General features: G+C 35.6%; 1 protein-coding gene across 9 annotated transcripts in view; it reads left to right on the plus strand.

The window, feature by feature from the left end:
* The window catches only part of PAPOLA (poly(A) polymerase alpha), a 43,943-nt gene extending 31,457 nt beyond the window's left edge, over window positions 1-12,486 (plus strand). For 2 of the 9 annotated variants that reach the window (XM_054197515.1, XM_054197512.1), the window contains exons 16-23: window positions 1,190-1,311; window positions 3,003-3,145; window positions 4,473-4,573; window positions 5,937-6,157; window positions 6,431-6,496; window positions 8,110-8,184; window positions 8,383-8,451; window positions 10,319-12,486. In XM_054197515.1, the coding sequence (XP_054053490.1) occupies window positions 1,190-1,311; window positions 3,003-3,145; window positions 4,473-4,573; window positions 5,937-6,157; window positions 6,431-6,496; window positions 8,110-8,184; window positions 8,383-8,451; window positions 10,319-10,414 (893 nt within the window). In that variant the 3' untranslated portion in view covers window positions 10,415-12,486. Of the gene's footprint in view, window positions 1-1,189; window positions 1,312-3,002; window positions 3,146-4,472; window positions 4,574-5,936; window positions 6,158-6,430; window positions 6,497-8,109; window positions 8,185-8,349; window positions 8,452-9,141; window positions 9,214-10,318 lie in introns of those variants that run through there. The other 7 variants (XM_054197513.1, XM_054197514.1, XM_054197516.1 and 4 more) reach the window with 7 other exon arrangements.
* Window positions 12,487-14,536: the final 2,050 nt, after the last annotated feature.

Consider the following 14,536-nt stretch of genomic DNA (forward strand, 5'->3'; position numbering starts at 1 on the left):
TATCAAAACTACAGAAGCATTTTCAGGAATGAAATTGGGGAATAGCTTGCCTTTTAGTGGGAGCAGGGGGAGGAATAGAGCTGTGAAGAGGGGGCTGGGTTTTCCTTCTATTGAAACTTTGGTAAGACCTAATGTCAGGAGCATGGACTGCTTTCCTGAGCATGCCCCTACCCTAACTGTAATTTGTATAATCTTTACACAGAGCTTCTTCAATACCAACAATTAGCGTAGCAGGCTCTTTAATATGCAGTGTTCATTGAGCTCTTTGTGTGTCTGTCTCTTAACAGCTTTTTAATTACATGTTCCCAGCCAATTCAATGAGATTCCTTAACATTTGTAGAATAGACAGTGAGTAAGGGAGATAGCTTTTAAGCTTTTTGTATTTCAGATCTAGAGAAAAATTATTTTATTCATACATCTGCCACAGCTTTGTTCAACGTTGTATAGACAGTCAGTGTGAAAGAAGAAGAAATTCTTCATTTTTCCCTGGCTTTACTTGAACCCAAGGTGTTGGGTTGCAGTGTAGTTCCTTTACTAACGCTAACTATGTTGACTCACTAGAAGTAAATGTTCTGAGGTGAAGAGAAATAGCTCATAATAGTAGACATAATTAAAAAAACAAAGCAAACCAACTGAAAAAACCCAAAACACGGCAGAAAAAAACCAATCGTAAATCACTTTTGTATAAAAACGTAGCAGTATCTAAGTTGCCAGAATGATTTGTACTATATTAGCACACGAGCATTCAGCTCCTGAATTAGAACTCATTTGTTGTAGGAACTGCATAAATAAAAGCTGAATCAACTGTGAAGAAAATAGTTTTATGTAAATACTGTAATTCTTATGAGGAAATATTATTTCTATCTTTAGTCCCTTTGAGATGAAATGAAGAATTCACTTCAGAGAGCTGTTACTGTTAAAACTTGTTAACAATACAGTTTAGAGACCTGCCTACTTGCAAGATATTTTTCTTGGAAAACAGATCACCTGTTTCCAAAGTAACATTTTAGTGTTTGTACTATCAGTGCTGGCATAGCAGGCAGTTCACTGTCTTCCTCCAGAACAAGGAAACGCTATGCTTGTTCTTGAACATAATAAATGTTCTGAAATGCAAATTGTTTCTGCCTGGGCAAGTAAGTGGACTTTGCAAAATGCTTCAATATGTCTTAATGTTATTCTAATTGTGTAGTTTATAGGCAAGCAATAAACAGCAAGATGTTTGAGATGGATATGAAGATTGCTGCAAGGCATGTGAAACGTAAGCAACTTCACCAACTGCTACCGAATCATGTGCTTCAGAAAAAGAAAAAGGTAAACTTGACTAATACTTGAGAGCAATAAAAATGCCATTGAGAAATGATTCCTCAGCTTTTTATACTTACTAATCAAAGAACTAAAATCACATTTTGAAACCTTAGTTTTACTTGTATAAGCAATGTGATATCATTTGCCTGTAGCAGTATTAGTAGGTGCACTAAATAGAATACTAGATTTCCCAGAACATCAACAACATGGATAGTGTCTTCAGGTCTGGCTGAAATACTGTGTTTTGTTGGCTTTCTTAAACTAAACAGACTTATGAAAGTGTAATAAAAAGGTTTTAAAGCTCTCCTGCTGTTTTAACATGCAGGTCACCTAAAGGAAGTGTCTGTAACAACACCAATAGAACAATCAGTCAAGCAATTCTTGTTATCTCCAGCTTTTTCCTCTGAATTTCTTATTACTTAGATTTTCCTGCAAGTGTCCTAAATGTAAAATTACAAGCGATCAAATAGAAGCAGAGTAGAATATTGAACTTGTTGCTGCCTTTTTGTTTCTAAGATGGTAGTCTGCTGCTGTAACTGAGGTTGACTACTTTGAGGATAGTTTGAGGGAAAGTATTCTTCAACCTGCAACTTGGCAGCTTTTGGTATTGTATGGTATTTTAATTAAAAGATCTAGATGACAGTTTTGACATCAGACAGTTGCCCATTGCCTGGCCAGGGTTACTTTCTCCCTCAATACTTAGTTTACCTGTTGGCCACATTTGAGAATGGTAGCAAAATTTTTAATTAAGCTGTTGTGTTGTATGTGATTTACTTTCAGTGGAGGCAGGAGGAAGGAGGTGGAACATTGAATTTAACCGTTTAGTCTGTATTTGAAAATCCCTGCTTCTTTGTGTTAGCTTAATCTGAGAGCAGTACAGGTTTACTTGTTTTTGTGAATAGCTAAACCACTGTTATATACTCTGTTTTAGGTATATCTGAATAACGTGCTTTATTACCATAATAAGCACGTGGTATGCTTATTACCTGCTGTTTAATTAATAAACCTGTCTGTTTATTACCTGCTTTTTTTAAAGAATAGGAAATCTTGTATTGAAACCAAGTGTAAATCTGTTTATAATATGTTTCAGAGGACAACGTAAATATTAAGTAATGCATCTCTTTAAGTAGTACTATGTCAGAGGTGGGTTTTTCTTCCCTGCTGACTGTCTAAGTTCAAATCAGTCTCTAGATTCTTTGTATTAATTGCGGTTTTGGTGTACATCAGTATCATTTGAAGTTAATGAAAGCAGTATCTGTAAGCCCACAAAAAAAACCCCTTGAAATAAAGCTGAAAAGACAATCACTAAACATAATAACTATTTCTGGTTTTGAACATTATTGGTTCAGACAAATCCGTACCTGAATTGTGAATGTGAAAATGTAAATGCTTGTAGTGACAGGATAGCGGATTATTTACTTGTAAAAGGATTTGAAAATTGTCCATTTATGTTTTACATTTTTAAATGCTCTTTCTTTTAGGGTGTTTTTTTTTTTTCTAAAAAAGTACTTAAGACACGCATACATACTTAGTTTGTGGTGGAAGCTCATCACTATTAAATTGCCTCTCGGTTCTTTTTTTCTTCACAAATGTAACAGCTAACACTTTGCATAACTAAAATATTACATCACTTGAATCTTCGCTGATTTTTAAGCCCTAAAGACTAATATAATTTTCTTCTATCTTGTGGATTGCAGCATTCGACAGAAGGGATCAGGTTGACAACTCTGAATGAGAACAGCCTAGACTTGTCTATGGACAGTGATAACAGCACGTCTGTGCCTTCGCCTACTAGTGCTATGAAGACGAGTCCATTGAACAGTTCTGGAAGTTCTCAGGGGTAATGAAGAGTTTTGGTCTTGTTCCTAAATTACTTGTGTAAAAGCATAGTAAATACTGCATGTGTGAGATACCACAGTTGTCAAGGTGTGAATGTTCCAAATTGGAGCTTGCAGACATTCTTATTCCTAGTTTGAGTGCTAGAGCAGGGCTAAATTTGTGGCATAGGGAGCATGCCATTGGACTTCAGATGAGGAATTATAAAGGTGGGTAAAGATGCTTAGAGGAACAAGGTGATATAAAAGCCATGGGGCGCTGCAGTAGGAGGCTGAGAGAGGTAGTGAGCAGGAAATTGAGGTGTGAGAGTGAGGAAGAGTTATGTGAGTTTTGGATCAAAATGTGAGACAGTAGAGAAGTTCAGGCTTTCTGTTTGGGAAATCGGTAGTGCTACTGCTATTACTGATGATATCTTTGCAAGTTAAGCTTAGGAACATAATTTTCCATTGTATTTTCATAGCGTGCATATTAATGCTTATTTTAATACTTACTTTCTCTATTAAGTCTTTCCCTATCTAAACTTCAATTTGCCCAAGTAAATGGGATTCTATTCTCATCTTTCAAGAGTCTCATTTTTGTCTATGTGATACATAGAGAAGTTAACATCAATCTCCTGCAATTGTGCAGTATTAGATGTATAATGTAGGATATTGTGTAGGATAAAATACTTAAGTTCACTAAACTTACTCCTTTTGACAAGTGCTCTTTTAGTTAGTATTCCTTGGAAAATTATTTCCAATAGTTGATGCCACTGACATGCTATTAAAACAAGTCTGTGGTATCGAGGATATCAGGCTTCAAGTGGAAATCGCCCTGTGTTGATCCTAGACACGTACTGCTTCTCTATTTCTTGAAAATGAAAAAAACCAATTTTTTTGTCGTGTGGAATCCCAGGTCTTTGCTTGGGAAGTCCAGACTGAAATCACCATTGTAATGGTGTGTGTAGACTGAAAACAAACTTTCTATTCTAGTCCTTCTACAAGGTTTTGTCCTTCAGGAAAATAGTTCCTACGTTTTTCCCCTGCATTTTATTCGGGCAGACATTGTCTTAATTTTTGCCTTTTTTTAATGCAACTTTTTACCGGTCTAAAAAACTTATCTCTGAAATGATTCAAATTCTTCAAATAGCTTCCGTTGCTCAAGTTTGATAGTAGATTGCCAGTGCTCATTTCTGTCTTCCTACTGTGACATAGTGTTACAAGTTCTGCTCTGTAATGTAGGTAAAATCCTATCAGCTATGGTTACTGGCCATGCATATGATGTGATGAAAGGCAGATTATATAGCACCATAGATTTACTGATGTTCAGTATTGTCGTTTTTCTCTTTTTAGCAGAAGCAGTCCTGCGCCAGCTGTAACAGCAGCATCTGTGACCAACACACAGGCTTCTGAAGTCACTGTGCCACAAATAAATTCCAGTGAAAGCTCAGGGGGTAAGGAAAATGGGATAGTGTATTGTTTCTATTGAGTTTTTTGTAACATTTATAAAGCAGTGTTTTATCCAGTTTGAGGTCTTTACTTAACGCATGTAACATGTTCTCCTTAACGAATTTCTTCAGGACTCAGGAAATTGTGGCGGAATATTTTGTGCTGCCATGTTTGTTCTTTTGTTCTTAGGGATTTGCCATTCACAATAGCAGTAGTTTTCCAATGACCTGATGCAGGTCTATAGTTCAGTTGGTCAAGTGAGGAAAAACTGTCTACATCTGGAAGAGCAATTTTTGTATTTATTTTTAATCCATTTTGTAGTTAAACCCAAGAGGTGACTCTGTACTATCTGTAATCTGTGCTTCCATGTTCCTGCTCCTTGTGCTTCATGAAGGTGATTTTAGGAACGAAAAAGATTCAGATGTAAGCAGAACACAGGCTCCTTACTGATGTCTTTTCAAATATGTCCCACTGTGTGTGCTGACTTTATCCTCTGTTTTCTACAAGAAAAAGTACGCTTTGCTTAAAAATTAAAAAAAAGATTAAAAACTGACTTTTTAGTGAGTTATTTCACTCTGACATGTGGGACGGTGGAGTCTTACTGTTCTGATTTTTATCATTAGTCACAGGTGCATCAATGTGAGTAAGTTTGTCCATGAGCACTAAATGGAGCTTAAATGACATGAATGGTTTTTTTTTTTTTATTTGGAAGCATATCAGAAGTTGTTTTTTGTATTTTGGTTAATCAAAAGCAATCACCTGATGGTTATTAATGAAAAAGTTCCTCATCCTGGAGCATCTCCCTATGTGTATGTATTGGTTTGAGGTATGTAATTGATGAGGTAGAGCTTTGTCATATGGAGCATTTTTCAAAAGGATGTATGGAACGTCAGATCTTTATCTGATGCTCTGTGATGACTTCGTATCTGTCATTGCATACTCTGAGCCTGAGAAACACTTCGTGTTTGAGTGACAAAGGGAGTATCAGATTGCTCTTGTATTTGATTTAAGGCAGTCTTTGTCAATGCATATATATAGTAGAGTACAGAAACAATAAAACTTCTTTGGCTACCAAGAATAATAAAGCTATATTAGCACAGAGCTCTGTCTGGGCTAGTATACCCTGCTGCCACGTGGCTACCCTGTATCTGGTACAAGAATTCTCTCTCAGAATGAGCTCGAAGCTGAAGTGTGCTGTGGATACACACCTGCTGTTCCAAACGTGATGCTTATACTACTAATGGTGCCACATCCTTGATGCCTACTTGATACCAATGGCTTTGAGTAGAGGCCAAAAATACCAGTGATGGAACTGAAATGGTTGTATCAACTCATCATGTTGAAGCTTTTTAACTTGTTTCTCCATAGGTACTTCAAATGAAAGCATTCCTCAAACTGCCACACAACCAGCCATTTCTCCACCACCAAAGCCTACCATCTCTAGAATCGTTTCCTCAGCGTATCTATTAAATCCATCACCAAGAACTTCAGGAAATGTTGCAACAAAAATGCCTAGCCCTGTCACAGCAGTGAAAAGGACGTCTTCTCCCCATAAAGAAGAGTCTCCCAAGAAAATGAAAATTGAAGAGGTATTTGAGATTTTGAGATGTCTGCTTTATGCATTCAGCTTGCTTAGGTGTTAGAGTGAATTTTTATTATGCTGATACTCATGACACATGTACTGCATTAGCATAAATGCTTAGATTCTAAATTCTTGTCTTAACAGCATTTTTCTTGTTACAGTATAACATGTTAAGTCTTACAACTAACTCTGTCTTCAAAAATGCGACCTTATTTTCTTGTTGTTTTTTTAAATATGTTTTTATGATTTTTAATAGTTTCTGTGTTTGTTTGCATTTCAGCAGGATGAAATAAGTGAAGATACTAGCTGTATAGATTTGAATGAGGATGAAAAAATGGAAACTAAGGTATTTATGCCTAGACCATACAATTTTGTGTATATTAATTGTGGCTCCTGTGAAAATTACTGTGTTTCCCTTTTGGAATGACTAAGAGGTTTTGTAGATACAGTATATTCTCTCCAGTAAAGATATCAAAATGATGTGTTATTTTTCAATGTGTATGTCAACATTGATGAACTGCAGTATGTTACCCACTGCCAGGCTAAGCTGAGTCTGAGTCCGTGGTCACGTAGGACAGTGATTTCTTTGCTGGTCATTCATACAGTCTTATGCATAGCAAAAGAATTAATGATTGTATTTAAATTTGTTAAATCAGATCGGGGTGTGTCTGTATGCCTTACTTTGCCTGCATCCCAAACTTGATGTATGATGCTTTGTTAAAGAACAGTTGTCCTGTGTATTCCATTGTGATTCCATTTTGATTTTTGAATCCCAAAGCCAGGTACTACCTTGCTCACTTTGTGGATTAAAAAAAAAATAAATCAATGGTAAATAAATCTTTTCTTATAGTGAAATTATTGTATGAAGTTACAGCATAACTTTTGGGGACTTGCAGAGATTCAAGCGTGCCCCTCCAGTATCTTGTAATTTAGCAGACAATTTTTCTGCTTATTGGTGAACAGAAAGTGTGACAGTCTGTCTTTAGCCTTACGATAGCAGTTCTCCACTTGGGCATACACAGTTTTTATAGGGCATGTTCTGTTGTCTCTGGGATACTCTGGAAAATACGCTGAGAAATTAAAATATCTATTAAAGTGTTTGAGTGCTGTGGTTTGGTTTCCACACCCTTAAGTGAGGAATTGTATCTTGTTATATAGTCACCTTGAAATCTCTTTGAACTCGAGACAGGTGAAGGCAGAAATGCATGTAAGCATTTAATCCTAACATTGAAAATAGATCCTCTTGATACAGATCGTTATAAAAGACATAGGTAATCCTGTTAGCTTTTGTTGTCAGTCTCCTTTAAATCTTATGTCCTTAATATGCATGGAGGAATGAAATTCTTTAACATGAATGAAACACATGCCTTTTTGTTAGGGTATGGTTTACTAAATGGTACAATTTTAACTAACAGGCTGTTTTCATTAAAATGAGAATGTGCCACTGTCCTGCTCTAGCTATGCAGTCCCACTGTTTTACCTGAAAAAACTGGCTCTGACATTCATCTGTTCATCTAGAAAGCTGATTCAACTCATCAAAGTAGCAGGAAAACTTATCTGGCAGAATGGCGAAAGGAGTGGAAAAGCAGTTGAATTTGCAACAAATTCAGTAGCTTTTCACGTGGTCTTCCTTGATGCTACACTTTTTGTCTTTAATGAGTTGAATAACCTGTAATGTTTTCCTGTAGAATTCCGCATAAAAGTTATTATGCGGTTAAACAAGTGACAACTGAGAAGTGATGTAGCTTGTGTTGACGTCAAATTCCCAATGAGCAAAATATTCTCTAGTGTGGTGATTCCATTTTAAACGGATGGATATCAATGCAGCAAGTACTGGTACTTGCCTTTTTTCTTTTGCTGTATAGGCACAACTTAAGGCGTCCTGGTTAATGGAGTTCTGTATAAATAGCTTTTATAGTTGGAAGTGGTGTAACAGTGTTGATGCTTTTGTTTTTTTAGGAGCAACTTGAGACAGAAGTGAATGTTAATTCTCAAACAGAAACTCTTCAGACAACTTCTCTGCAAGCTCCTCAGGTACTGTTTTTAAAAGCAACACCTGTGTGTGTGTGTGTGCTAATCTGTGGTGAAAACATTGCAATTAAAAAAAGTCCAGATGTTAAAAATAAATGTATACTTTTTAATATAAATCCATTGTATGGAAAGCTGCTTGTTGTTACTGTCACAATTTTTGTGTTTTAGATGGTCATTGATCTTATTGAATGTGCATTGTAGCTAAACATGTATGGCTTGCCATACAAACTGACTGAACCTGGATTCGCTCTTCTGAATTGTGCCTTCAAAGTAAGGGGCTCAGTTTATTCCTTTGTGCTTTGCACATCACAGAATAATCCTTTCTAATAAGGAGACAAATGCTTTAAATATCTGTTGCTCAAAGATACCCTGGTAGAGGTTGAGAATGTCTGAAATATAACTTCAGATTCTGATATTTGGTATGAGAGGGAGAGGGAAGTTACAATCATAATTCACTAGCTGGCTGTGTTGCTTCACTGCAGGTATCACAAGTATAAGGAGCACTGGAAAATTAGACATTAAGTTAAGAGTTCTATGACATTCACTTTAAATTTTTGTCCCTAATATTGCACATCTTTGTCTTTACTAGCATATTTAGGCTTCTCTTAACGCTCTACTGATCAAAGTTTCACCATCACAAAACCTTTTATGTACGCTTTACAGTAAACGTATTGATTGAAAATGGAGGTACATTGCAATAGTATTAGTGGTATTTGTTACCGGACTTTTTGAACTATATGAGCAGTACTGAATAAAGGTATCAAAATTATTTGGCAGAAACTCTAGCTGTTTCGTGGGCACTCTGAACTGCTGCATTTAGTACACCAAGCTTATTTCACCTATTGTTGAGGGATGATTATATAAAGCTTTGTGGCTTTTACAAATTGTGTAGTTGTTACTTTAGCAAAAGTAATCTGGAAACTGCAGTAAGAATGGTGGGCCTCTTCTGTCTTTTTTTAGTATTCTCGTTGGCTTTGTTTAAAACACTGCTCATGCTGCAGAAAGCAAACATGTTAAACCACAGGTCAGCAACAACTAGAGTGAGCTACTGGGGGCTTGGGGAGGTGGGAAGTCAAAGCTATTTTGCTCTGAGTCCTTGTTGCATTTTGCTTTGCTACCGTATCAGTCAGTGATAACTTGATTTATTTAGTTTTAATAAAACAACAATTAAGAGCAGTCATTTTAATGCAGTTTTCCCCATGTATTAAATGTACCTTACATTGATTTTGAATGTTTATAACGTAAGAGAACGTTTTATGATAAATCATGGGAAGTACTGCATAATAACTGTGTTATTGGGGTGGCAAATAATCTGCAGTGGAAGAGAAGTTTTTCAAAATCACAAAACCCAAAGGAAACCAAAACAAACCCACCAACCAACAATAGAGGCTTGTTAAGCATGTGAGAAATTAATGAGTCACACTGAATCTTGAGAGTGTGCCTTTCCTGTGTTTCCCTTTATTTGGCTTTAGATACAATTTTGCTGAATGGGATTTAAGTCTTTTAAGTGAGGAAAAAAGTATTCACATTATTTTCAAGGTGAAATTCTTAACCCAGTCATATTAGCAGTGTTTCAGAGCTCATCAGCCCTTTTCCATGTAGATGTAAACCAATACGAAAAATTGGAAATTTGGCTGTCAAGAGCTTTAAACAGTTTGAAATGTGAATGTGTGAAGACACATACTTTGCACTGGGGAACAGTTGTTCATCATTCATCTGTAAGGCGCTGAGGCTTAGCACTGAATTGTTCAAAGGAATTTTTAAATACTAAACATGTAGATCAGATAGTAGATGTCACCGATCAAGCACCCTTATGTGAATATTACGTTTTATTATAATACAGGTTATTAGTAGGCTCAGCTCTATCTGCAGTGCTTCCTAATTTCTTGCAGTTGTTGAAAAAGGAAATGCACACTATGGAAGAGACTGTTGTACAAATTTTCCTTAATAATGACTGTGTAGGCAAAGGAAATACCTGCTTCTGTATTTATAATGTGCAATTACCCTTATCTTGATACATTCCTAAAAAAACTCTTCTAAAGATCTTATTTTTGAAAGTTAGTGCCAAGTACTTGAATATTTTTCTTTTGATATTTACAAAGTTAAAATACAATCAAACTTCTTCTTTTCTTTTCAGAAAACACCCAGTACAGACCTTTCAGATATCCCTGCTCTCCCTGCAAATCCTATTCCTGTTATCAAGAATTCAATAAAATTGAGATTGAACCGGTAAAAACAACCTCAGGGGTCCATAAACAGTATCTGCCAACTCAACCTGTTGTCTTCTAATGCTAGAAAAAAAAGGAGAACGGAGGGTGCAAGACTAGAACATAATCGCAAATGGATTTAGGTATATTTTGTGCACTTCCCTTTCTGGGCTAAAATCACCACTTGATTGGAAGTCCAGGTTAGTATGCGAAGCCAGGAGTACAATTAATGTGTTAGCAACAGTTGCGTTAAATATTTTGAAGGATTACTGCCTTTAAAAACATGAACACTCTTTGTAGCCATATTTGACATTCTGATTGAATTTGTTTGATGCATTGTTTCAAAATTGAGATAAAACTGGCATAAGAATCCCGTAAATGCACTTTTATGTACTTTTTTATTGGAGTATGACTAATTTTAGATCTTCAGCTGATGCGCTTTCGTTTTATTGAAGAATCTCTTCAATAGTAGTATTCTGCAAATTGGGTGACGTTCTATGATATACTATACATTGAAAATAAAGTGTATAGTATATCTAGTTCAACTGCCATCAAGCAGCAGTAAGCCTTTAAAACGAAATGTCAAATCTTGAGGTTATAAGATGTAAGTTGAGGAAGTAATTGGGAAGTTTTGATATTGGTGGGACATGATTAAGATGTGGTCTAGTTTTATTTATAGGATTGTTTTAAGGTGCATACAGATCAGCAGTCAAACAGCAAATAAACTTTCCTTTGAGCTAATCAGACTCCTTATTCCCTTTTTGTTGATCCCTTTATTTCTTGGGAAAAGCTTTTGCGTTTAATGTTGGGGTTTTTTTGCAGCTTGTATGCACCATATAGGATAGTAGTTATTTATATAAAATAAAAACAAGCCATGTATTCATTTGGGTTCCTTCCTGCCCTTTCCTTAAACATATAATACGTTGTGGCCTGTAGGCACAAATTGAAAATTTTGTCCCATGACTAAAGTGTTTAAGTAAATATTGCGTGCCTGTGAAATATAACACCTGTCTTGATGGCCTTTGAATCACTAAATATAAGATGATTTTTGTACACTCCATGAGTCCTGTATGCATTAAAAAGCTTCAAATTTTAAATAAAGGCAAAAAGATTTTTCCCTAAGAATTTTAACCTTTTTATTTTTAGATGGCTCATCAGAAATGGTTTTACATACTGAACAACACTGAATTTTTAAAAATCATATTTCTAGTAACGACTTGACATCTAGTAAGCTCTCTTACTCCTATTTTTTTGTTCTTGTAGTCCTATCAGAAAAATAACAACTTTTTCTTTTGAAAGAACTGAATCTCTCATGGCAAAGAACAGCAGTATTTGAGGAACGTGAGGGATACCAACAGTAATACCAGATGTAGATAACAAACTTCATGTTACTATTACTTAAGTCTGAAATATGTGGGATGACAAACCATACTCCCCATACTTTGATTAGCATGTTTTATGAACTCCCTTCTCCCATTGTGCTCCATCCTATTACACGTGCATCTTTCATGTTAAAATTAAATTACTTACACTCTTCCCCTTATCCTTCTAAATTAATTCTCCAAAGTCAGAGTGTAGCTTCTCTTTTACTTAGGCTGTGCAGTAACTGAAGGGTTTCTTTTTTTTTTTGCCATTTGTCTCTAAGATGTCTAGTATACAATATTTCTCTTTTCCTTGCCCTGTGCAGCCTGCTGTCGTCCACCCCCCAAAGAAGGTTATATTAACAGTTGAAGTGTACAAGGTGTCTGTGTATTTTGTGTAGCTATGGAGTTTAGATCGAAATTGCCAGGCACAAATTTAGTCTTGTCATTTTGTTTACACATCGGAAAATCTTTTTCATTTTATTAAACGTTTCATGTAACTGCACCCAAGTTTTGCCAAGCTGGAAACTTGGAACCTTTCTGTATAGTGACTTTTTAATTCTAGTTTTCATAACCTGGAGATCAGACTGTTGCTTTCGCATGTTGTACGTAGTGTCTCATGACTGGAGTTTGCTTTGTTTTATAGTATCTGTACTCCTTGTATTTTTCAAGAGCTATTTTGTAAACAGATGATGTATTTCTCCATTGAAAACACAATAAAAAACAGCACAATCCCATAGTTGTCTGATTTTTCTGAATGTACGAAATGGATTTTACTTTCTTAATTCATACTTAACTCTGAAATTTTCTGCTAAGACAAAATATGCTGTGGCCTAAAAGAAATAGTACATAAATGTTTTCTAAATAAGCATGATGTTAGATATAGGAAGTGGAAGTCACGCTCAGCAGGATGTTGAGTTCTAGTCTGTTAAAGGGAAAGGTTGTGGATTGGCGGGGGTTTTTATTGCCAAAAAAACCACAAACAAAAAATGTTGAGCATCCATTCCTTGCTTCCCGATTAGGAGTCCGTCTTAAATTCCTAAAATTCATAAAAGCTTTTCTTTTTAAATTATTGAAAGCTGACAAAGCTGTAAGAAATGTCTGCATAAACAATTTGGGGCTATACTGCTTTCTTTAAAAGTTTGAACTCCATTTTTTTAAAAAACATTAGTTGTAACAGTTTAGGCATCTTACACTTGCTTTTCTTGCGAGTGACTTTCTTGTGTCAGCAGATGGCACTATTTCTCTTCTTGTCAAATAGTTTAAGCTTACCCTGAAATAAAAGTAAAAATTACACGTAGCTGTGCATCACTTGATTGATCTTTGTATCAGCATGAGCCCAATACTGCAAATGCTTGATGTGAGTAACTTTAATAAGTAGCTTCCTTTTGACTAAAATGTCTTTAACTGCTAAAACCACTGATGATTATGGTCTTCATATTATAATTACCCTGCCTAAAACAATAAACCTTTGTGTTGTATATATTTTTCACAGCGTGCAATTGCTTGTCTTGTTTAGAACAGATTCATCATCTTTATATCTTGCCCACCCTATCTTCCTTTCATCAGAGCTGATGTTATTTATGGCTTTAATTCCGCTCTTATTTTCTCTGACCAATAAAAATCTGCTAGTAGATATACAAATTTCTGTTCAGTGTTTCTCAATCTACTGGCAATAGGCTTCAATAGGCTTGTTTTTCTGAGTTACCTGTCGTGAACCTCCAGAAGTAAGTTCACGGACTCATAAGGATCTGCAAACAAGAAGCTGAAAATTACTGTTGTGGCCAAAATAATTAACATTAATAAGCCATAGTTCCAACAGATGGCTTTAGACATACTGATTTGAGTCAGACATTTGAGTTGATGACTTCTAGCTGAAGTTGTGCTTCCTTGCTGTAGGTAGTATGCGTGCATGCTATTTCTTACTGCATTTCTTCTTTTTAATAATGAATATCACTTGATAGTAATATACCTTAATGAGAGAACCAATTTTAATCAATAATAAAAGTTAAAACCGAGTACTTCAGGTTGTAGAATAACCAAAAATAATTCAGTGTTGCAAGAACATGCTAGATATTACTGAGCCAGAATCTATACTTAAATGCAAGAAAAGCTACTGTGGTAGTTCCTGAGGAAGCAGAGTATGTTTGTTTTCTCATGGTACATACTTTTTTGGAAGTTGCGTGCATTTGTACAAAAGGCATTTCACATGTTGAAGTGATGCTGGCATCATTTATGTAACTTTATAAACACATGAGTCAAGTAGCTTTGCAGTGCTCTCTCCTCGACGTCATTGTGGCTGAACAATACTTAAAAAATTGTGTCACTTAATGTGCAGATCTCGATAATACACTCGCAAACATCTGTATACACATATATTAGCTGAGTACTTGGTAGGTTCACTTTTTTAAGGATCCAATGTTCATATTGGAGAAATGTCAGTAATAAACCATTTTTAGTTTACTTTAATACTCTTAATAGAACTAAGGATCTGTTCAATAGAAACAAACCATCTTGGGTTTGTTGATAGAGGCAGATGCAGTTTGATACGTCTCCAAAGTTCAAACTAATAATTTGAAATATCTACAAACATCAAACATCTGCTGCTATCATCACCAAAAGAATGCAAACTTTGATATCAAACTTCAGAGGGCATTTTTATTATGAAAAAGATAATGTGATGAACCACTGCTGGATGTCCCATCTGCTTTTTGGGTATTTTAACTCTAATGGTTTTTTAATAAAGTTTAGGGATATTTGTATTGTTTTGACTAAATTCTGGAAATG

Source organism: Rissa tridactyla, chromosome 4 (genome assembly GCF_028500815.1).
Source record: "Rissa tridactyla isolate bRisTri1 chromosome 4, bRisTri1.patW.cur.20221130, whole genome shotgun sequence".
In the NCBI taxonomy this organism is placed as follows: Eukaryota; Metazoa; Chordata; class Aves; order Charadriiformes; family Laridae; genus Rissa; species Rissa tridactyla.